Genomic DNA, 25,861 nt, shown 5'->3' on the forward strand with positions numbered 1-25,861 from the left:
CGCCCATCCAGAGCAGCACTGCAGCGCAACGGGCTCAAGCTGCGCACTGGCAAGTCGGCTGACTATGAGAATCTTTTCTTGATTGGAAAAAAAACATTGAGTTATAGTCAGTCAAGATAGCCTCATAACATATTTAATATATCTGGGTCTTGAAACTAGTAAGCATGTCTAGTGAACTAGATATTCTATGAGAACGTACATTGTTTTATTTCTATAACTTGGTGGAGAAATCTTGACACAAAACTTTTCAGATTTTTTTTTAAATACTGAGTAATAAATATCTAGTTTTCTTCTGTTATGTAAAGTTCTACACATCTTTAATGTATAAAAACTAACCACCCACATCATGTTCTTGAGGCAGTCTCTATTGACTGACAGTCCAGACTGAATCCCCAGTGGATCTTTGTAATTGACTTAACAGGCACTCCTAATGTTGAAGAGCTCTACGTTTACACTGGACACTTCCCATGAAGAGACACTTAAACAGAGATATCAGTGACACTGACCACCTCTGACCCAGCAGATCAATGACTGCGGACATGTTTCCGTGTAGAATACAGTGGCGTGTGGCATCAGATGTTCTTACAGTCCTATTCAGTGCATTCAATTTTGAAATTTAGTCAGAAATGACCAAAGTTTTTACCATAGTCTATCAACAGTTGGCCAATTTAAGCTCAAATAATGAAGTCAATAATTTTCTTTTATAAATTTTACTTACAGTTTAATAAGTTGGACTACAATCCCAATTCCAAAACAGCTGGGACACTGTGTAAAATGTACGTAAAACAGAATACAATGATTTGCAAATCTCATAAACACATATTTTATTCAAAAAAGAAAACTGAACGAAAAGAAACTAGAAAAAAAAAACTATTAGAAAAAGGCACTGGGTCATTTTGAAGTTGAAGGCACTCACCTCAAAACATTTTTGGAAAAGTGCCATGGGTGTTCTTTATTGTAGTTTTGATGCCTCAAATGTTTTCAATTGATAAAAGGTCCTGAAGGCCAGTTCAGCACTCTACTACAGTGAAGCCATGTTGTTGTAATAGATGCAGTATGCGGTTTAGCATTTCATGCCTGAAATGCACAAGGCCTTCCCTGAAAAAGACGTCATCCTGTAAATACGTTTATGGATGTAATAATTGTATACAAATATAAAACAGTTGTCTGAGTATATGAGGATTAAGGTGAATGTTATACTCATTTGATCCTACTCACCTAATACTACTTAAAATTCCCTGCACATAACACCACGTGTGTGATTACTATTAAATAAGAATTGTAGAGACTGGTTCATCAGCATGTGCACATTTGGTGACCTTTACATAAATTAAGTTATTTAAATTATATTATCTGTTCCTTAAATGCAACTGAAAATGTGAACAGTCACTTACACAATTGAAACCATTGTCTTCTGCTGCCTATTGAAGCTAACATGATATATTAAAATATAGCCACCAAGCTACCAAATACTAGCTAAGGTCATCGTACTGAACCAGTGGTGTTCAAAGTCTCATCCATTATGCGTCTACTGTTCTAACGTCTCTTGCAACGTCATGCATATCTACGTCTGCATCAACAAGCTCCAAAATAAGTAAAGCCTGTGAGCTCTTACAAGCCCGGCCGTCTCTCTGACTCTCCCTCTCCCTCTGCATGTGTATATTTGCTGTCTTTCTCCACAAAACCTATGAATTTGTCAGCTTTGTGCAGGATAAAATGAAGCAGACAGAATTAGGTGAGATGATAGGGACTTGCTGCCAAGAGAGAGAAGAGAAAGGGGAGGGGTGGGGAGAAATGGGTATACTATATGCCTAACAAGCGATCACAGCTTCAGAGCTCCCCTTGGTGGTAACCGACAGTACTGCAAGCATCTGTGAAGCGAGGGTAGTCTAATCCTAGTGGTGTATATTTGACAGACAGGTGAGTGCACTCATCTTGACCTTTCATCAATGCAAATCTCTAAACTCAATACACAAACATGCTCACTCATACATACACTATTCACTTACACTTTGGTTTAAACAACTAGCAAGGCATCCCTCCCCCTCCCTCTGCATGGTTGCTTACCATCCTGGATTTCTGGTGACAGTTCTCTCCTGTGGGATTCCAAACACACAGCAGGAAAAAAAAAGACAAAGATGGAAACACTCATGTCAAGGTGTCCTAGAAAATTATAAATATATCACACACAGCACCAAAAAAGAACTGAGAACTGAAAAAAATGGGTCAAATATTAAGTTTGCAATGCCACACTAGTCCGCAGTTTAGGCCTCTCTCTCTCCTAATGCATCCAATTTTAAATAAAACCGCTCATTTCCACTGTACCATATGGTCAGTGAGCATTGATTTTCAGATCTTTTCAATTCCTTGTACGAGTTTCCCAGAAGCCCTGCAGACATAATAGGTGCTTGCCATTTACTTCTAAATGATTGTTTCTTTCTCCTCGCTCCTTACATTACCCAGAAAGTGGTGCAAACTGCCATCATGAAAGCTGCTCCAGTGTTCCCATTTCTGCTCAGAGGAGTCTGGAGGGATCCCAGAGGAAGCTTGGGTGACAGTACATATGATTCTCTGTCTTTTACTGGACACATACACTCCTGAAGTGGGAATCTGTCTTTTATTGGTCACTGAAGGAGAATGTAGTTCAGATTCGAAGCCTAAGAAAAAGTATGGAAATTAGAGTTACAATTGGCAAAACAGTCTGTGTGTTTTACAGAGCAACAGTAGAAAATCCAGGGCTTGTGATTGGCTATGTCTTTATTTGATTGCTTTTTTTATAGCACAGAAACAGGACAGGTTAACGCTGAACAGAAAGCTCCGACAGCTGTTTACTTGCATGAGCATTATCCCCATAGATTTAAAAGTTAAACAAAAAAAGCAGTGTCAAGCATCAGCTGTAAGTGTATGATGTCTGTTTTGTTCACGCATGATAAATGAAGGACAAAGGATTAAGTGGAAGCCCAGTGTATGCAAGCATGTAAGCATTTTTCCTTAGCAGGCCCCTGGCACTTGGTGGTAAGTGCATGTTTCCATCATCTACCACACATATGCACCCATTCTGTGATTTGTTAAGAAAACTATGATGCAGTTCCAGGGAATATGTTGGACGGGCATCGCTTAGTATACTTATTTTTATTGTTGGAGGGCAAACTTTCTGTGTTGACGATTACTTGAATGATCAAAATGGCCTACATACTGTAATGCTTAACAGGCATTTGGGTCCCACAGGCCATCAGAGGAAATATGAGACACATGCTGACAGAAGGAAGGAAATAAACACTTGTATTGCTGTATTTTTTGCTTGTGGGAGAGTGAAAGAGCAGTTTTGTGCACAACAGAGAGTGGGGAATGAAGTGCAGCGATGGCCAGGGGAGGGGGGGGGGGGCACAAAAGGGGGAGACAATGGTTTGTTCTGTAGTACAAACACAAGAACAGAGGAAAGCGTTCTTTTAATTCCCCAATGTGACTTTACAATCAAAAGATTCAACATCCATTGAGTCCCAGAACTGGGTCTGTATCTTATCCAGCGCCTAGAGAGAGCGGGAGACCTTTGAACTCAATATCTCGTTTTTTTTGCTATCCCATTTTCCTTATTGTGTCACTGTCACCCTTTCCTCCCTTTTCCTCTCTCACCTTCGACATCATCTGTCCTATTCTCTTTAGCTAGGACAGAATATGACTCTCCCTTTCCGTCAGCCTTGATGTTCAAGTTTCCCATCCGTGCACCTCACCATATAACTGCAACAAAGCAGCTATAGAATTAATGAAGGGATCAAACAATTTTTTATGTTCTAGTGCGTAGTGTATAGGTCTGATGTTCAACGGCTGACCCAGAGTTCATCTTGAGCTGAAGGGCTTTGATTTGTACGAGGGTCGAGTTAAGCAAAGGTCATGTTGAATTCCAATCTTTCACACATACAGTACAGCAGGCGTTGTGCACTGCTTCACATCCTTCAGAATGCAATGAAACGACTGGGCAGATTTCTTTCCTTTTTTAAAAAAAAGTGCTATATGAAGTGCTATCTTTGAATTTAAAAAAAAGTTATAGTTAGCTTAGAAACAATGGAATCACAGCTATTATCAAATGAGAGAAAATGCAATTATAATTATTTTTCAAGGGGATTTAGTTACAAAATGTAGCCCCAAAGCCACTATGTGCAGCAGCAAACCCTTTGGGTTCTTACCAGAAACAAAGAAACAATTAAGTAACCTCAAATAAGGCACAAATCAAGGAAAACTTAGCATTGTCTTTCCAGCAGAAAGAGAGAATACACTGCCATAGTATGGAAGGTACAAACAAGCTCGCTGCTAAATGCAGCCTCTCTGAGCCTTTTTACAACAATTCCGATAATATACTGGAGATAGCCACGCTCCACAGGGGGAAGGAGTGTACCTAGATGCAGGAGGATCAAAACACAGTACTCACTAGTGCCACAAACAAACACGTGCACAGACAAACCCCATGAAACCCTGAACTTCGGCAATTTTGCATGCAAGTCCTCCGTAACGGATAGACACCGGTGCTAGCTGCATGCGTTCACATTATGCGCACAACTCACATTATGTTTACACACATCCTTTCACTCTACCTAAGAAAGGTTTTAAATTCCAAAAGAAACAGTCGCAGTTGAATTGCTCAAAATGACTGAAAATCCCAAAGCTTCTTTGTCATTGTTTTTTGTGTTGAAAGCATTACTTCTTCTGAAATGTGGTATTGCTAAATGTACTGTAGCATACCAAAGCCATGCACTCATTTAAATGTAATGCCTGTTACTGTGACATTACAGTATGTATATATATATATATATATATATATATATATATATATATATACTCTAGAAAGAGAGGTCAAAATGCTGTCCCTCTCCCTTTAATCAAATCTAGATGCTAGTACACTCCCCCCATTACCTGCTCTTTGTATATCTGTCTCAGGCTTGTTAAGAGTGTTTTTTAGCCTTTTCTGTAAGGCATGATCACCTGCAATAATCTTCCCTTTTCTTCATCCTCCATCCGTCCAGCCCTCATCCACCCTCCCCTCTCATCCAACCTTCCTCAGCCAGAATTCCTAAGAGAGGGCCAATCAATTTCTCTCCTGCTCATCTTGCCCACCCTCTCTCTCTCATTTTCACTCTATCTCTCGGTTCCATTCTTTCCAGCAATTTGTCACTTAGCAACGGTGTCTGCCATGCTGTTGGGTAGTGAATCATCCCTGGCTGCAGTCCTGCATTAACCCCTTTCCTTCAGCTTAGTCCTGCCATTAAATGCTGTGATATTATTGATAAACAAGTGGTTGAAAGGTTTGGGAAACATAATGCCTTCATCCCGTGCGTGTAAGTGCAATAAGAAAAAAGAAAATGTTGCATGACAGTAGCAAATTAACTTAATGATTGACAGGTTTCTGATTGGTTCCTGATGCAACTGGAACTCTGGGCGTCCATGCTATTGCCAGCTATCTCAATAATGTCAACATATTTTAGCAAAATGAATCATCGAAGCTCTTCTAGCTAAATCAAAAATGCTATTTAGAGTGTTCGTCTATGCCAACACACACAGCACGCACTTTTATGGTGATGATAGAAATTGCTTTTCAAGACAAGCATGGGTAGTGGATTTGTTTGATGTACAAAATGGCACACTAACACCCCTGTAATCCGCTCTCCATTTTCTGCCAATGACATTTTAAGTATTTCTAATGTGTTCCAGCCATGCTGAGAAGATATGGGGGTACCGTCATCATGTGCATGTAGGAGGATGTGCATTTAGGATTTTTTTTTTTTTTTTTTTAAATATCGTTGTTACTTCTTTTTTTCTCCACTGTGTCGCTTTCCCTATGCTGGTTGACACCTCAAGCACAGGTCCTATCTATGCATTTCCTAAATGACAAGCACTTCATGTTAAAACATCAGCTCAGCTGTTTGATACCAATGGGGAGGGGGGGGGTTAGTGCATTTCAGAGGGGAAGAAAACTCATTTGCATCACATCTCCACTGCATTAGCATATGAGCCTGCATTTCCACACACTCTCAGTCATCAGCCTCATTTGTCACTACCTGCTCCAGCACTTTAATGTTTATTCATCCCTCTGCCTCGGAGACCTATAATCAGAAAACAGATCTATGCACCATTAGCACATTCAAACAGGTGGAAACAGGTAATAAAACACTGGTGAGACAGAAACAGGTAAGAGATTGAAACAGAGATTATGGTGAAACACAGGATAAGTCATGAACAAAGGAAGTGAAATAGGAGAGAGGGGCTTGTAGGAAACAATAAAACACTGGTAGTGAACATATTTGAATGACACAAAATGGGTCTGTATGGAAAACTGAGATGTGAGCATCCAAATGCATCCATATTAGGACAATGCATTGTTTTAATGCAATTAAACTTCCCATTAATGGAAGTTTTTCCTACCCACTGTCACCAAATGCTCGCTCACAGAGGGTCATTGATTGTTGGGGTTTCCTCTGTAGTCTTTAGCTTACATTGTAAAATGTGTTGCTGTGATTTGGCACTACGTACATAAAATACAATTGAACTGAATTTTAATTAGATTTTATCTGCTCTGGATTTAGCTGTCAGCTTTTAATAACATACAGTCTAATCCTGTCACAGTCTGTCGTACAGTTATTGGTGAAGAAACTGGCGTCTTTATTACGGCTTGTGTCCAGGTTGTCAACACCATGCTACTTTTTATAATTCAGTATTTGTGCAGAATCCTCACTCTGAAATGACACCCTTTCACTTGAATCCTCAGGGACAAACAGCAGAGCCTCACACCTTTACAGCTGATGTCCTTTGTTGCAATTTGTTTTTTCTCCGTTCAGTTTCATTCTCGAAAGTCCCTTTTCTCATTTCATTATGCGCTCGGTTCTCTCCAGCCTAGCTGCAACATTTTATTCTTATGAAGGGTGCTCAGAAGTGCATACGAAATATAAACAATTATGAACAGCTTGAGCTACTCTCTCTAAAACATGCATATTCATGTTCAGCTGCTATAGCAGCGTGCTCACAAACTGGATCAAAACGCATTTTAAGAGTCAGAGGGAGAAATAAATGTAAACTATTCATTTCATCTTTTATTATAAATTCTTAAATTGCAATGCTTTGTTTAGTTGAGCCATCTGTCTAAAAAAAAAGAATGTGAGCATTTTCTTAGACTGAGTGGCATTTCGAGAACTGTGCCTGGCGACAACTGTGGCACAAACTTGGAGAAGAAAAGCATCCTCAGAATATTCCAATGAAACTTCAATTAGTGTTTTTGTTTTATGGAATGGATGTTCGAAGAAACATTGTAAAGTACATCTTTAAAAAACATGTGATTTTGAAACTGGAAGATTTTAAATTCTCAGCCATCACACTTGTGGATTGACCTTGAACTTTGCCTCTTTTGATGAGAATGTGATCTGAAAAGAAAGAAGAAAGACGGCGATGGGAAAAGAGAGAATTATGACCATTTACACCATGTCTGTGTTGCTCTGCTGCAATTTTCACGCACTTATACTTTCCTACACCCACATAGCTATGCAGAAGCACACACCCTCCTGCTGTTTGTTTGCAGACTTCTCTCTGCTGTAATCGGAGTGACATTTATATTTGCACCTGAAGCCTGTCTGCCAGTTTCCATTACTTGGAGCCAGACTTGGAGAGATGGAGACTTGACTGAATGCCACATGATTGGAATGAATGCAGAACCAAATGTACCTGAAAGAGCTATTTTGTATCGAAGCCCAGCTGCACGCCGTATGACAGGGTCACCTGCAGTGTCTGTGTTAGTGACGACAGCCCGATACACCACACGCGCACAAACAGCCAACTGGGCACAAAGGTATATATAAATGCATGCGCACAGTCATGGCTGCACCCCCCCCAAAAAAATCCATGTGTCACTAGCCACTAATTCAGGCTTCAAATTCTAAGACAAACAGCACCTATTTCGACCATTGCAATATTATTGTTATTCAGTATTTTGAAAGGCTTGAATTGGAAATTTGTGCGAGAACGGTCATCAGTCTTAGAACTTTCTCAGTTACAGTGATAAATCTATCTGGCCTGGGAATCTTGGCTCCACGGCGCTATCCATTGATCATTTGCAGAGCTTTGTCATTAAATATTTATTCAGCTTATTCGCTGGTGGCCACAGTTCAGTAGTGGCCAGCATGATGAGTGTGTAAAAGATCAGCAACCAACAAAGCATCATTTTACATCTCAGCTAACTCTGGCTGGCATCCTGTTGGTTTTCTCCACACAGTGACAGAGACATGTCGACTGTTTCACCTGTAAAGTGCACCGCTACAAAGCACAGACAGTAGGTACCATGTTTATATTAACACAAGCTCATTTCTAGACCTTTCGTACTTCGGTATCAGATTTAGTACATGATTCGTCAATTCGGGGGCCCTTTGAGACAGATGCAACACAAAGTTGTTTGTCTGGGCCTGTGGTTGTTTACATGAGTGGGAGATTTATGCTCCATCAGCACATATCAGCATTCACAGTCTTTGTTTTCCCAGATGGGTCAATTACAGAGAGGGCAATGGACTGTCACAGCAGGAGCTCCAGGCATGCTGGGTTTGAAAGTTTAATAGGATGGGTAGATGAGGAAATACACTGTAAGAGAGTCAAATTTGCATTATATAGTCTTGCATTATAGTTTTCCAAAATCCCTTGTCGACTTTAATATTTGGCAATCCCAACAGCTCAGGTATTTCTGTAACGCTATCATCACCACTGCCACTAGTGCCGACAGCCTTCTCGTATAGCAGTGTTGCAAACATTTCTAAAATGTCTCAACGCGCAACAAAGTGGGAAAATCAAGACAGAGAACCTAAAAACCAACTGGTTTCCATACCATTCTGTCTGCCACATGAGAGCAAAAGTAGAACAAAAGTTTAATTTTCTGCACGATTGATCTTGACTGTGGAACGCTAGTTTAGCAGTACTTAAGGTTGTCAAGCCTGCTGTAAAAAGTCTATACAATGGTTTTGCCTCTACACATCGACTTTCACGCTTGACTTCTAGTCTGGTAGTGTATTAATTTTGTGCTTTCCATTTATTATTATTTTTAAATCATATCACCACTCTAAATCCCGGTGTAGACTTTCTTTTGCTCAATGGTTGAGTAAACCAAAGCAAAAAAAACCCCGAAAGGTTGTAGTAGCATGCTAAGCTTTATCAGACCACCTCAGTCATAATCTATAATCCATGACTGAGCATGGGTTGACCATGTTGGCCTAAAGTGGGCATATTATAAACCATTTTTGTCACAAATATCACAATTTATGTTTTAATTTTTAGCCCAGAAAACCACACATATGTTCAATGTACAATTCATTTACACCCATTGTGTTAGTTCTGTTCCTAACTGTGACTTTTAATGGCATTGAGTATAAGTCTGTGAACTGCTACTGTGAGTGATAGGGAGGAGCAAGGAATGGGACCACATGCAGATGACTGCAAGGAAATAAGTTAATGTGGATAAAAATGTTATTTCTACATTTTTTTGAAAAAAAAGTTCACATGTCATTTCCTTGTTCTTAATTTATATGTATATAGAGAGTGTCAAAAAGGACGTTGCAGTTCTAAAATATAGATTTTTTTTTCCATTTGTTTCCACAGTTTCTGATTGTCCCAGTATTAAAGTTTTACCTACCACCCTTTTAAGATTCAAGAGGAAAAACCTGCGCATACAGATCTGTTCACGAGACTGGGCTGTTCATACTGGTTTTGAATTCACCATCACCTTCAAACCTTAACGCAGTTGATGATCTACAGGGAAAAGAAGAGAAAGGTGGAGAGCCTGTCTTGCACTGGCAGTGACCTATGTATCGTACAGCGGTGGTTTGCAGCCACATTGTTGTTGTCATGGTTTCGTTCACGGTGGTGGAAGACTGGAGTGTGAGAGTGACAGATGGTGTTGCAGCACCTGCAGTGATGTGGATGTTGTAAGGGTCTATTGTGGTGAAGAGAGAGCTGAGTGAAGATAAAGTTGTCATTTTACTGGTACAGTAACACAAAGATGTGGTGGTGGTAGTGTGATGGTGGGGGGCTGCTTTGCTGCTTCAGAACCTGGGCAACCTGCTTTGATTTGTGGAACCATGAATTATGCTACCTACCAGAAAACTGGTGACCAAGTCTTGAAGAAGCCTAGTCTGATTAAATCTGGATTAAAACCCCTCCAATGTGCCTGATTTAAAGCAATTCTGCAAAGAAGAGTGAGACAAATTTACTCCAGTTCTTGTTGGCAGGGACGGCACGACCAGGTAATCAGTTTAGAGGACAATACTTTTTCGCATATGGCAGGTAGGTTTTTCCCCCTCGTGTGACAAAGTGTGACGAATATGCAAGAAGAAAAGAAATCAGGAAGTGGGCAAATAATTTTTTACATTATGGTAGATTTACATTCCTGCCCTCAGGAAAAAAACATTTTCGTATGCAAAAAAGAAAAGAAGTGAGGCAAAAAATATCTAATTTAGTGTATGCATCATTTACAGACCTATACTCAGCTGTTAAAATTGTGTTTTGTCTACAAGTTGAGGTCCTTGTATTTCAGCATCTAGCTAGCGCTAATGAAAAGGAGCGAGCATAAAGCGGGGAACATAGTATGGCAATTTCAATTGCAGTGTTTCTCTCAGCTCAACAGGTTTTAACAAACACAGAAATAATATGTGCAGTTTGTTACACAGTGTGTCTGCTAGCTAAACATGATGTATTTCCCAGGGAGAGAAAACAGTACGAGATAACTCTACTCAGGATTAAGATGTTGGAAAAATGGGGCAGAAGAGGAAAAGAAAGATTATTTTAACAGCTAAGGGCTGCTCCGTGGCATCTGATAAACTGGAAATGTAAAGCTAACATGTGTTATTCAAAGGCTGCATGAAAACACTGGGCAGGTTAGCTTGCCAAGTATGTTTTTTGTTTAACTAGTAAAGCTCAGAGCAGCACAGGCACACAAAGAAAACCTACTAGAGCGCTTAAGAAAAAAATGATCGTTGAGTAGTGAAGAAAACGGAACCACAACTACAAAACAGTTTTACTCCCGTGTACTAATATTACTTTATAATTATGTTAATGTCGCACGTTCAGTTAGCTCTGGACAAAAATATCTGACAAGCTGAAAAAGCTTCCTTTTACTTTTCTTACTTTGAATGCATTTCAGACTTGTATTTTTTCACTTTGAATTGATTAAACTTTAAATGTTAATTAAACTTTTAACATGTTTTTTTTTTTAAACAAGTGCTCTCATATTAGTAGGGTCCAGTTAAAATGGGCTAAATGTGTACCTACGATGCTTCCTAAAAGCCTCCTGGGTTAGCAGGAGGAAACCTCAGGGTAAACCCAGGATATGTTAGAGAGATTATGTATCTCAGATGGCTTGTAAATACCTCATCATCCTAGTGGAAGAGCTAGACGTGATTGCTGGAGAGAGGAAGGTCTGGGCATCTCCCTTTAAGCTGCTGCCCTGCTGACGTTCGCCCTGACAAGGGGGTAAAAACATATGTGGATAGTGTTTTATGTATGTTAAAAAAAAGCAAACAAAATAATGAAGTGAATTTTATTATACATGTCCCTTTAAAACCTTTACCTAGACCTACTCAGGAAAACTACTCTTCATAAAGCATTCCACCACCTATATTTAACCGTTTTCTATTATTTTCAAGGTCATCTGATTTTTGTGAAGGACAGACTTTTCACAACCATTCCAGGGCTGTCGAAGAACTGATAGTTCCAACAGATAAGTTAAGCATTCAAACATCAAGTACATGGGAGGGATTTAAAGCTGGCAAATGCTATCTTTTGCATTTAATAAGTTCTAATTCCTTTTCTCTTGCTGCATCACAGGTCATCTGTTTTGAAAGCTTAAGTCGTTGTCACCAAGTAAATAAACCTCTGTCAGGTCCATTTTTTAAAGCCTCCTATCATATCTATAATGTTTAGTAAGTTCAGAGACAGTGTTCAGAGAGTTCATTGTGGTGCTTATATGCAAATTTACACCCACCACTGAATATTCCTTTGCCTAATTAATGGATTAAGAGAAGTCATTAGACACAGTGGGTGACTGGTGACAGCACTTTATTGTGACCCCAGATCAAAGAGTGGGTGTGCTTGAAGCTTCAGTTTGGCCAGTTACCCTCATGGGAAAGACCTTCGTCATGGTCACCACTTACATTCAGCTCCCACACAGATAGCATGAATACACAGTAATCTATCCCACACACAGACACACTTGTATCATCTACAGCACTGCTGTAGATGATACAAGGCTCACATACAAACGATGGTTGAAATTTCCATTATTTTTAATTTCTCGTCAGCATTACTTGGAGCTTTTTTTTAATATATAGTTCTTTTAATTTGACATTTTGCTTCTGGCAAGTTAATTACTCTGTGTAAAATCTGATGACCTAACTGGGATTTAAGGAGAGAAACTCCTTTTACCAGTGTGTGTGTCAGCTGCGATCCTTCACAGTAGTTAAAATGTTAAAATCAATATGCAATATGTCCACTCTGTTCGGAGGAAAAATTCCAGAACACCATTTACCTTTTTGAAGTGTTAATGCTCCACTTGCATGGTTGAGTCTTAATGCTTTATGCACGGTGTGAGAAACTGAATTTTCTGTTAATGTACAACATGAAATTAAAGCCTCAAATAATGCAAAATTTTCATAAGATCAATGACGTGACATTTAAAGACAGAAGGACACTGAATGTACAGAAAGGACTAACGCGTCATTCCATGCTCACTATTTCATTTTTTAGGGACTGCGAGCTTTCCTCTTTACAGTGGAAATGATTCAAATGACTAAACGAACATCTATCTTTTTTAGGTTGTTGCAGACACCAGAACCACAGCGAACCTTTCTGTCCTTCTTTCTCTTCCTCTCTATCCTTCAGCCTTTCTCACTCTTTTAAGTATATCCTGAATTAATTCCATTTTCCTAAATGCTTATACTGTATTTTTTCCCATAATTGAAGATTTTTTTTTATTTTACAATGGAGTAATTTCTTTTTTGTCTTCCCCTGCATACATCACAGCAGCCCTAAATGACTACTTGTGGGAATTTTGCTTATAATAGAGAATTGCACCTTTTCAAGTCATCAAAAACGACACCCTACCAACAGAAAGCCCACTGAACAGATTAGTCTGCCAGAGTGAATACTAATACTGATGTACTTTTCCCTCATTCCCTCCCGCTTTCAAAATAAACCTCCCCATCAAAACTGCCCAAATCCCCTCTGTGGAAGTTGATTTGCTAACTCTTGTCTCTCTTACTAACATGGTTCAGAATTCTTCCAATTTGATTACTTTCGTGGGTGAATTTTCTTTTCCCTTACCTTTTATGATTTCAACAACTAACACTGTGTCATTCACGGAATGTAAACCATCTGTTGTTTTCTCTAATTAACTTGCGACTTACATACTAACAAATGTACTGTTATCCTTTTATACCTTTTATTTTTTAATGAATTTTATTTTGAAAATGACCCTTAAAAACGAAATAGTTGCTTACAGTTGCTTTCTTTATTTCTTTATTTGGATGTTCTACTACAGCTATATAAAAAATAATATTTTCTTTTTCACTATTCTTTTTACAATCAAATTGCCTGATTTTATCAAAGGCGATTCGTTTTTTTTTTCTTTCCCACTTTTTTCGGGGCTTAGGTATGTTTTGAGTTTTTTTAAGGTTTGTCATTTTTTTCTTTCTCCTCCCCCTGTTTTCTCCTGAAGCACGCAGGCATTGGACACGCTATGGTAAACAAACTGCATTATATGGTAGATATCATTCTAATTGTCTTACACTTTGGTTTGCCCTGGGTTTTCCGTTACCTCTTTCTATTCTGTTTGCTTTACTGAAACTACAATCCTCCATCAATTCCAAGGTAGCTGGAAAAACTCCACCTTTCTGTTTTTATTTTAGCCCTCTCTCTGTATTTATATATGTTAACCGCTTTTTATTGCCATCCAGTTTCCCTTTCCTGTTAAGACTTAATGTTTTCATCCAATGAGGTCTGCTCAAAAGAAAAGATATAGGGAATTATATCAGTTTTTATTTTTAATTTTTTTGGTTGTTGTTTATTTTCTTTGTCTTTTCATTTGTTCTTCTTTTTAAACACTATCCGTATGAAGAAATAAAGAATCATTACGCAAGATATTTTCTCAATTTAGCATTCTGAAATTTTGATGAGAAACTGTATTTTGTTAATCCCTATTCCCTTTTTTAAATTTATTTTGTATTTTTTTAAGAAGAACCCTTGAAGTGAACGTACACAGCAGACTTTTCAAGCAGCCTACTCTGGCCATTCCAGTGAAAGGAAGTAAAAATACATTTTTCACTTTCTGTTTTTTATATCATTTTTCTCCCAATATTTTAAAAAGTGTGAGAGAAATGCCACTAAAGACACTGTTTTGCTATGGTATTTCAGTTAGACTCGTTTGGCATGTTATTGAGTGCCCTGTAATCTAGGTTTGCCGTCTTATGGTTTATAGAGTCATGAAGATTATTTACAGCTCTTGATTTATCGGTCAAAGCCCTCACTGTAAAGAAGGCTTCAAATGAGGGCTTGATCCCATTAGTGGCCTTAGGCTGATTTATGATCAACCTGGGGCTGTTCTCAGTCTTGTACCTGAACAGTCTTCCTCTCTTACACGACGATGTGCGCACGTAATAAAAGGTTTTCTTGGACAGTTAGTTCCCTGAACACAGGTGCAGGGGTGATCAGACAGTTTTACACTGAATAACCAGCAAAGTGGGGAAAGTTTGGCAAAATAACTCGTAGACCTTTATATTTAAAAATACGTAAACAAAGACGGACTGACAAAAGCCTTACTGAGATCTTATTTTACTAACTCCTATTAGGCCTTAGTACATAACAGTAATGCTGCCATCAGGGTGTAGCTAGAGCCAGCCTTACTTGCTTTCACTGGACTTGCCCAATCAATGAAGGAAACTGTCTGCCCATCGATGCAGACATAAAGGGAAGTGACTGGGAAAATCTGTGTACGATCGACCCCTCATTAACACTAACACTAACTTATATTTCTTATACTTTACTGCCCTCACCCCTTGCATGAAAAGACTCCTATCCTCTTCGATCTTCTTTTTGTTGTTGTTGTTTTTTGATACAAAGATTGCATTGAGTATATATGTATATGTATATATCACGGCTAACGTATATACATACATATATCAGTTGTCCTACTAAAATCAATATGGCCATAAGACATGTTAGCCACATTCTCCTTATTGTTTTTATTTATTTTATTTTATTATACTTTGTTTTATTTCTTATATAATTTTAACTTCAAAATTAACTTACTAAAATGAATAATGACCTCACACGTTATCTTGCTAAAACAAAAAAAAGGGAAAAATAACGAGGGGAGACAGATTTTCATTTTCTGGTGAATAAAGAATTGATGCCCCAAGGAATAAATCTGGCCAATCCATCAAATCCCATGAGTTGGAAAAGAAAAGTGTCATGTGCAGAAAGCCACTGTATCTGGTAGTGACTCACTGAGACTTGGCTCAAATTTGACAAAAGTGATAAAGCAATTTTCAACTCGCATCAGAAAAGCTGTAGTGAAATTGTAGCAGAGGCATAATGAGAACTGCAATCACGAGCAGATGTTTTTGTGTTTTTTCTGTGTCCAATACCATGAAGGACGTGGACAGTGGTGAAAAGCTATTTCCTGCTATCTTTGACCAGAATTTGAACATCTTCTCTCCCCTCTCAGTTTTTCCTATTCTTTAAAAAACCCTCTCATGTACATGGATTCCATCTGTGATTGTTTACTCCGGTCCCATTTTCTCCAACTTCCACCTCCAAACTGAGTATCCAGTGGCTGTATTCCTGCACCATGTCTGCATGATTCTATTGGCTAGAAGTGTTCACATCAGCATTCTTATAGGGTGTAAATGCTGCTGTATCCCAGCACGTGTCAGTTTGTTGTACACGTGTGTTGATGCATTTTTTTATGTTGCCTTCTTGTCTAAAACCCCGAACACTAAAAGCTCTCTTGCTTTTCCTTTTCCCATTTGTCTGGTGTCGTGATGCCCTGCGATTAAATTCGCCCATTTTGCTGCATTTTGCCAGATGGTTTATTTTATACATTTCTTTTAATAGTTGACCTTTTTGTGTTGTGTCTCAATGAATTCTTCCTCCAAGCCCATCCTTCCGGTCATCTTTTTTATTTAAGTGCATGGCTTGTGTGTCACCCTGTTAGCTTGTATGGATTCATTTTGTTTCTTCTTAATCAAACAAACCCTTGTCACTTGAAACAACACATTCAGTCCAAATGTGGATCTGGTTTGAGCAATCAAATTGCAGAGGACTTTTAAAGAATCCTCACATACTTTTTTCACTATGACTAAATTGTTACTAATCTACTGTTTGGATAAAACCTTTGTTGTAACTGTACTAACAACCATTTTTGTGTCTGACTTCCCCTTACTTACAAAAATACTAACCGATTTTGTTCACCCTCCAACCCTTTTAACTCGTTTCGGCGCATAGTTTAAAACCCCTCTCTCTTGCGCAAATGGCACTCGCCCCAAGCTTCCCAACCCTCCCCCCATGCCTTTACTAACACAGGTTAGTTCGTCACCTCAGGGTTTACATGTCAAAACTCCACATTGAAGTTCAAAAATAGGGCTCTCTCCACTTGCGACCAGTTAGGACTTTTGACTCGCTGCCAGACACCTATGGAAACCCATCGCATGGGTGGGAATGCATTCGTTTCTGTGTAATATATTGTTTCAACTACTAAAGATAACACATTGTTCCTTTTTTTAAAAGACCTGTGACAGTAATCAGATGTTGTTCCAACAAGGGTAAGTGACACATTTCTATGTAAACATGTTCCCCTGCATGGATAAGTGTAGTAAAGGAGTGATGGTACTGAAAGGAAAGAAATCTCTGACAAATGGGCCTTATGAAGATTGGATGGTCAAAATAATGGCTGTTGTTGAATTTTAGGTAGAACATGAAGCAATCGTGGGCGACTGATACAAAGCGAAAATTTATTTTTCTTATATGGAAACCATACGACTTCCATGTGTACGTAACCAGTATCGTCTAGGCACGTTCTAATGTTCTTTTTCACTTTCATTTTTATTCTGTGGGTGAGTATTGAATCATTGTTTCTTATTTTCTTTAAATGTAAGTAGTTAATGTGAATTTCTGTGTATGCACATGGCAAAAGATTGGTGACTTGGCCCTATTCAATCACAAACTGATAGCAGACTGATTCCGTCTAATTGCCATGTTATGGTCATCTTGATCAAAGTCACTTTGTAGACAGCTGAACGTGGCTGCATTTCTGGTCCCCAGCTTTGAACCATTTCAAAGTCATCCAAGTTGGAAGTTTATTGGACATAGTGGCAATACTTTTGATTGTGCCACAGTTTCCAAATACTGTTTTCCCTATTGTGACTGTAGCATAGAATTATGCTCAAAATGTCCATAGAAGCCACATCTGGTTTGGAATAGACTACATTTAAAGTCCAATTTAAAAAAAACAAAAAACAAAAACTAGTCTGTTGGTAGATGCTGATTTATCAGGAACAAGTAGACATGAGAGAGTGGCTGAAAGCAGAGGTTAATAGCTTAAAAGAATCAAGTTCAGCAGCATGCGAGTGGGTGAAATAGATTGCTTCTTATGATTTGAACCCTAGAGCTGTGCCAATCTCTTCATAGTGTATTCAGCTTTAAACATCTTCATTGTGTCTTTTATACCTGGGGCAATCAGTTCAGCAGAGTTTAGCAAGGTCTTCTTAGTTTTCTGTATGTACAGGGCTAAACAGGTATCTGGCGAGCAGCTGGGTAAAACCGAGAATCCAATAAAGGCTGCAGCTGGGGCTTGAGTTAAGTCTGTGTATTATGTGCTGTATGTGCTGCTTGTTGGAGGCACACGAGAAAGGCCGGAAGAATGACGTTCACACAATAAAGAACAGCGAAGAATGCTAGAAATGTGCGAATTAATCTGATGCAGTTTTATATTTGTCATCCTTCCTTCCTAGAATTTTCACATTAAGCTTTGTTTCAAGAAAGAAACTGTGATCACACAATTACACCAAATAATATTCAGGCCATATGCTGTGTGCACCCAGGATGCTATTTTTTCCCCAGGAGAAGAAATAACATTATGCTGCCAACAACAGCATAATTTTGAAATTGATGAGAACGTTGCATATAAAGACAAATTTTAATTGCACTATTGCAATTAAAAGTTGGTCAGTTACTTTGAATGCACAAGGAGCTGCTTGTCTAAAAAATAGACTGATCAATCCACAGAGTCTAGTTTACTTTTTTAAGTTGATCAGTACTTATGCTTATAAGTGTTGCACACTTTGTTTAGTCAAAAGTCCAAATTTACATTTTTTCATTCTAATTTGAATTCAAAAACAACTCTCAGAGAGAAAAAGCAACCAGAGACTGTTCATAGAATGGGAATATTTTACTTGGCGTTTATTCAAAGAAAAGTCTAAATACATTTATAGCACATTAATTAAAATGGGAACGCATGCGGCATATTTCAACTTGCAACCTCTGATACCATCAAGCCCTTCCTTCCTTCCTTCCTTCCTTCCTTCCTGTGTGGCCAGTGATGCAAGGGCTTGCAATTTTGTCAAAGGAATGAGTGTGTATCCTGGTTGAAACACTAACTCTTATGAATTATAACAAAGTTACCTCAAAGAAAACGTTTTTTTTTTTCAGACAACCTTTAATGTGCTTATTTTAGTATTTCGACACATTGTCTACACGGGGCTTTTAATGCTGTATAAGTTAAACCTATGATCAAACAATAAATCACTAATATAACAGGATTGCTTCAGACAGTTTATTGAATAAATCACATGTGTTTAAAGCTTTTAACATATTAAGGAGTACAATCTGGGATGAAAGTGAGGGGAAGAGAAAGAACTTACACATTGCTGGGAACTCTATAGGTGTCTGGCAGCTAGTCACTGATGTTTTCCCACTATCCGAGTAAGTGCGCTGATTCACTGAGATGTGCCATCAACAATCCCAATATTATCCCAAAACTTCCATGGGCCTAGCTTAGCCATAGCCAATATTGGTGTTTTTCAGCACGTTTGCCAACCCCTTTATTTTAAAAGGTTTACGGGATATTTCTCTACCCTATGACATTTCCAATCTACTTTTTTGAAGAAACGGTAATACCATGGCTATATAGTTCAACCACAGTAGTAGGAACATGTTTGACATTGCCTATAGTAACAATTCCCCTCCCACCCATTTCTTCTCTATAGCCAGTAAGGTCTCGCTTGTCACTTTGGGCAAATGAAGTGTTCCTGTTGAAATCCCTATCCAAGATCTCCAAAGATGACCCCAACATACCAGCACTGTGAACTGCAGATTCATCATGCCAGATACATCTGGCCAATGTGATTCATCTTTCTCACCAAGTAGCAACAGCAGACATAAAAATGAGTTGCCCTCTTACAAAGGGAAGTACGGGAAAAAAAAGAAAAATGTCAAGGAAAACAGAAGATAAGAACTCAGCTGGGGAGATAAAATCTTTGGAGTGCAGTTGCTAAGGTTTCTTTTTGGTTACAGTTGCCACAGCTATAGTTGTGGACCTGTATCTTAAAATAAATTTAGGCATAGTTGATGTTTTCATAGAGGATAACTGATGTTTTTGCTAACTGAATTCACTACTTTTGAATATATTTTAAAGGACATGCTAAAGGAAAGCACCATTTCTAGATCTTACTTGACAATTAACTGACCCAAATGTAAAGCTGGACCTTGATGAAATGATGAAATGTAGTGCTACCGGCACTTTGAAGTATGCAAAGGTAATGAAAGCCAGATGGTTGTGCGTGTGGCTCCCAGCAGTGCTGCATTTGTACGTTTATGCAGAATAACAGATGTTGAATCAGAGACTGGAGTGCTTCGCTTTCGCCCAGGCCAGCTCTTTTAGGATAATTAGACCACAAATTGGTCACTAACTGCAAAAGTCTCTCCCGAATCAAACATCAGGATCTGGCAGGGTGTTTGTATATGATCATCGCTGTCGTACCAATACTAAATCCAGTCGTGATGAAATACAATTAAGTAAATGATAGATTTGAGTATTTTACATAAACAACTACAATTTGCTTCATTGTAATAAGTATAATGTAAAAATACAAGGGTTTTTGTGATGACTCCTTGAAAACTTGTGGAGGAGAGATGCTTTCACGTTTCAGACTAGTATATATATATATATATATATATATATATATATATATATATATATATATATATATATATATATATATATATATATATATATATATATGATTTCTTCTTTTCATTTACTCTTCAGGTATTATTTGTAAAGATGGGATAAGGTCAGGTGTAACATGAAAAGAGCTTTCTCACCTCATGTTTTAAGGACTAGTCTTACACTGTAGGAGTGGTTCCCACACATGCTGTTGTATTTCTTTTAATGATGTTCTATTAATAGCAAAACAGTAGAAGAGGGAATCAGTATTAAAAAAAACTTTAAAATGATTTGAGTATAATAGATCTCATTAAAAAAATACAAAACTTAGTAGATCCCCGGAGATGTCAAAAAAATGGGAGGCATCATTTCTACACTTCGGTTCGCACATTATCTCACACCATTAGCTTGCAGCCGTGTGTTTGATTCTGGGTTCCACCTGGTGCTTCTGTCACCAATCAAAATTCAGCAAAGAATGTATGGCCTTGTACAAAATATGAAACTGGAGGCAATTAAATATTAAAAAGGGAAGTCATTTTTACTGGTAGCTCTGTGAATGAAGTGTTACAACGTAGCTATGCCAATCTCAGGGAAAGCCCAGTTGGCATTTTAAACATGGTGCTTGTTTAAAGGTCAAGTTCTTGTACTTATGTAACTTTAAATTCATAGTGTGTGGTTTAGATAGCTGTTTTTAGTGTTCATGACTGAAATGTTAATTCTTGAGGCTGTAGATTATGGCCTTTGCACTGAGTTTGCTAAACCAGGTTAGTTATTCTACCACTGGTAGTGATGAGACATTTGGCACACTGTCGTTCCATTGGTTTACCTTTAGCAACTGCACTCTAAAGTGAAAGCCCTCAGTCTGACCAACACCAAAAAACCACCAACTGAGCGATACAATTTAAGGTACAACCCAATCAAGCGTCTGTGTTTAATCCAATTTCTTCCTTGTTTTTCCTCCCATTTCTCTTAATTTCCCTCCTTTCTTATTATTTTCTTTTTTCTGTCTATTCCTGCTCTATATTTCTATTTCTATCTGTTCCTTTCTGTCTCTTTTGGGACATGCTTTTGCCAGGTGACCATCTCAGTTGATGGTATTTTGACCACCACTGGTTACACCCAGGAAGATTACACTATGTTGGGCTCTGATGACTTCTTCTACATTGGAGGTAGTCCAAACACTGCAGACCTGCCTGGATCTCCAGTCAGCAACAACTTCATGGGCTGCCTGAAAGACGTAAGTGTAAAGTGCTTAATATTTAAACTCTTATGAACAAACCAACTGAAATTTGCATTTTTCTTTGACGAAGTAGGGTACGAGGTTGGTACGAGGTAGGTGAGTTTCCTTGAGGCTGTTTCACCTCTCACCCAAAAAGTTTCTTCAGTTCTAAGAGCAACTGGTGGAGAGTCCCAGATTAGGTAGAGGATCATTATGTGGTCCGTGACCCTCTTGGGGACATTCCCATAAAATCTGTGACTCTCCACCAATTGCTCTTAGAAATGAAGAAGCTTCTCGGATGAGAGGTGAAACGTCTTCAAGGAAAGTCCAGATGCTTTTCTTTCCAAGGTCTTCTTTGGGTGTTGGCTACCTTTTGTTCCACTGTCAAGATTATGTGTGACGTCTTGACAGAATAATGTTGAGTTCTGGTGACTAGGAAGGCCAGTCCATTGTGTAATCATTGCTAAATTTCGACAATGATCAATGGTCAAAGGGCTGTACTCTATGTATCAGGTACTTTCCAGATAGTATTGCTTGGCAAACAGTACTTTGCTGTGAGAGATCTCCCACACCATTGACTGAAATGTATAATGTAAAAATAAACCATGACAGAACCACCATCTGTTTTGCAGATGGCTGCAGAGATCTGTTGTACACTTTTGTACATCCTTCTTCACTTCCGTTGTGCATATTCATAGTGATTTGAACCAAAATTTAAAATGACCTGTTGCTAATAATTTTCAGGCCAGTTCATCTGTACTTGAGCATTTTCTCCTTGTCTCCCTTCCTTCAGAACAGGTTGGTCACGCTTTCCGTAGGACCATTTCTGATGAAGCTTTGGACATGACGTTCAGACACTGTTCGTCTGCTATTGATAGTTTTTTAAACTTGCCAGTTCTTCTTTTGTCTTGTATTTCTCCAGTTTGATTAGGTAAAATGACTGGACTGAAAATAGTAGCCAATGTCCAAAGAAAAACTGTGAAAAACCTTCAAAAAGCCTGAAGAACTATTTTTCAAGTCTTACAAAGTCTGGCTCCTCGGAAGCAAAATGTAATGAAATGAGTGGTGGCTCACAAACCACAGTATGGAATTAGAAGCATTTTTTATTGTTTTAGACAAAGCGAGAACAAATGACACAGTTTGCTGCATGGTATCATCACACATATTTACAGAAGCACATTTGTGTTGACTGACACTTTCTCTGGAGAATCATCCGTCTGGGCAGTTATAACTCCCATATGTGAGAGTAGGAGGTGTCAGACATACAGCTTCCTGAATCCCTTTGAAGCCTCTCTCTTTCTAACCACACCGCAGAACACACAGACAGATCACAATTTGTAGCACGTCCACTCATATTTGTGGATGGCTATATAGAGGACAGTTGCCTTTTAAAATTTTTATTTCAACTCAACTTTGATAAAAATTACTTTTATTTTCACCAAGGTCTTAATTCATGGCTGAACAAGCTGTCAAGAGAACCAATCACAGCTCAAAGTGCTATGCCCTTGTAAATGTAATGACTTGTATAGAGGCAACGCAACATGGTGCCATCGCATTCCCTCATAAAACCATGCTGATTGAATAAGTAATTACTTTTGCCATCACTTTTAATGGATCGCACAGTAATCACCCTATCTCTAACTTAATTATCCCTGTAGAATTACACTTTCATTATTTGGGTTGCTATCAGAAGAATCCCTTGTGGGTCTTAAACTTCCCTAGGCATTTAACAGTCCTCTGTCTCATCAAGACAAGGCTGGATTTACAGTCAGTGTACACACAAAGCACAAGAAAGGCAAATTGTCTAAATGTTTAAAAAAGATAGTGGTAAGAGCTAGTAGTAACAAAAGAAATTGATATTAAGGAGCCAGTGTGACCAAACTTTTAGAAATGAAAAGTAAGAGCAGATGTTTTAAGACTTGATCATTTAATTTGTGTAATCTCCTGTTTAAAGCTAAGGGAGAGAAGGTGTGACAGCAACAAAAAAAGTATTTCTGTTTGACTGGACTGCACAATGAAAACAACGTAAGGGGGGTAATTTAAGATAAGATAAGATAAGATAAGATAGAACTTTATTAATCCCTCGGGTGGGTTCCTCTGGGAAATTCGACTTCCAAAAAAAGCACAGCAACGACCGAAGTTACAGTTACAGAACTGTTATATATATATATATATATACACACACACACACACACACACACACACACACACACACACACACACATATATAAATACAGAGACAAATATAAATAAAATATACAAAGGGGATAAATAGAATAAATAGGAATAAAAAATAAAAATACAAGTGAATTGCACATTTCAAGTATTGAGTCTATTGCACTGTTGACTATTTACAAAAAGTATTGCACAAGGTATTGTACAGTGAGGTGCAGAGGCACTGCAGCTTAGTTGTTCCCCCCTCCTTTGTCCTCCTGTTTCCCCTCCCTCTCCCCTCCAGAGAGGAGTTAAACAGTCTGATGGCGTGTGGGACAAAGTAGTTTTTAAGTCTGTTAGTTCTTGTCTTGGGGAGAAGCAACCTGTCACTGAACAGACTCTTCTGGTTGTTAATGGCCGTGTGCAGAGGATGCCTGGCATTGTCCATGATGTCCATCAGTTTCTTTAGTGTCCTTTTCTCTGCCACTGTCACCAGAGTGTCCAGCTTCATGCCGACCACAGAGCTAGCCCTCCTGATCAGTTTCTCCAGCCATTTCTCCATTTAATGATAACTAGAAGGTTTTTGACAGAGATGAGATACAAAGAGATGATGAGATGATTGTACAAAGAAAAGGGAGCAAGTTCCAGACAGGTGGGAAGTGGTGTAGCCATCAGATATTGGTATTCATGTTCACCTTTGTTTTTTAAAGTAATATGTTTGTGTTTGGTTAAGCACAGCAAGAAAATAACTTTCCTTCTTTCGTGAACTCTTTGGATATTTGGATATCTGACTCCACAGTACACTTGCTATGTTTGCATCTGGGGGCTTGTGTTAGTTTTTTATGTATTTACTTTTGGACTTCTTGCCTGTAGCCCCAAGCTACATTGAATCTCCAGTGTAAAACTGGAGATAGAATGAAACTTTCCCCAGTGAGAGAAAGAAAAGCAAATCATTTAAGTGTAGTTTGCTCTACTCTTAGAATTATGACTTAAAGTAATACATTTCAGACTCAATAGCTGAACATCTGTTTGGTGACAGGCCAGAAAGATACATGACCCAGACATGAACTTACCAGAAGCTTAAGCTTAGGCTACGTCCACACGTACTATTTTTGAAAACGGAGATTTTCCGTTTTCGTTTTAAAAAAATAATCCCGTCCACACGTAAACGCAGAAATGAAGGAAAACGCTGCTAGGAACATGCCAAAGCAACAGGTGGCGATATATTCCTAACCGTGTAGAAATGTTGGCCAATCAGAAGTCTAGAAGCCTCGGTGGGAAATGGTAAACAAAGCTGGGGCATAGAAGCAGAACAGAGTCGTATGTGTGGAGGGACAGTAACTGTGTGTATATGTAAGCATTTAAACACTGCAGGGAGTACAATTAACAGTAACAGTATTGTAGAAATTCATTTCACCGAAACAATAACGTGGCGCACAGTGTGACGTCAAAAAAGGCGCACACCTTTGACGCTGCGTTTTCTGCGTTTTCTCTGTTTTTCTTGTCCACACGTAAATGCAAAAACAGAGTTTTCGAAATTATCCACCGTGGCAGGCGTTTTTAGAAATCTCCGTTTTCAGTGACCGAAAACGACGTTTACGTGTGGACGAAAGGTGCAAACGCATAGAAAAATCTGCGTTTTCAAAAATACCCGGGTACGTGTGGACGTAACCTTAGGTTGTTTTTCTAGCAGCCTTACGGTTTGTAATTTCCAGCTGAGGTCAAGCTTTCAAGACTAAACTGAGCCAGAAAAGTAACCACACCTAGAAAGCTATTGAGAAAAGCTGCAATAAGAGCAGCTGAGAGCACCAGGTAAAGCTGTAGCAGCTAAAGAAAAAGAAAGTGAGTGGTTGGGGGTTAGGCAGTGCTTGTTCTGTGGCACATCTCGGATTATCAGTCGTGTTATGGTCCAGGGCAAGGCTTTCATGCTGCCACCGTGGTCAAATGCCTTTGATACGCTCGGCCAGCACCCTCCAGGCAGTAGAAATCCAAAGGAACAGCGCAGCAGAAGAAGAGTAAAAAGGCATCAAAAGAGACACTGAAGCCCTGTGAAGTTTTTATTTGCTCTCTGTGTATGTGCGCCTCCATGTGTTCAAAGTCACCCACATGCTATGATCATACACAGGGTGATGTGTGTTTCCTTAGGCTCCTAATCAGAGAGGTGGGGTGTGAAATCAGGTCTCTCTGCTCCTCAGCCCCCAAGTCTTGTTTCCACAGATTCCTCTCTTCTCTTCTGTATATGTCACCATCTGTCT

At 38.8% G+C, this 25,861-nt stretch overlaps 1 protein-coding gene across 1 annotated transcript in view; it reads left to right on the forward strand.

Moving 5' to 3' along the window:
- The window catches only part of nrxn2b (neurexin 2b), a 649,237-nt gene that overhangs the window by 254,364 nt on the left and 369,012 nt on the right, over positions 1-25,861 (forward strand). The window contains exons 6-7 of the mRNA XM_085349739.1: positions 13,730-13,753; positions 21,309-21,470. Coding sequence (XP_085205865.1) covers positions 13,730-13,753; positions 21,309-21,470 — 186 coding nt within the window. The remainder of the gene's footprint in view (positions 1-13,729; positions 13,754-21,308; positions 21,471-25,861) is intronic.

Source organism: Diplotaxodon limnothrissa, linkage group LG3 (genome assembly GCF_057381915.1).
Source record: "Diplotaxodon limnothrissa isolate DT_005_m linkage group LG3, D_limnothrissa_male_GT1.1, whole genome shotgun sequence".
NCBI lineage: Eukaryota > Metazoa > Chordata > Actinopteri > Cichliformes > Cichlidae > Diplotaxodon > Diplotaxodon limnothrissa.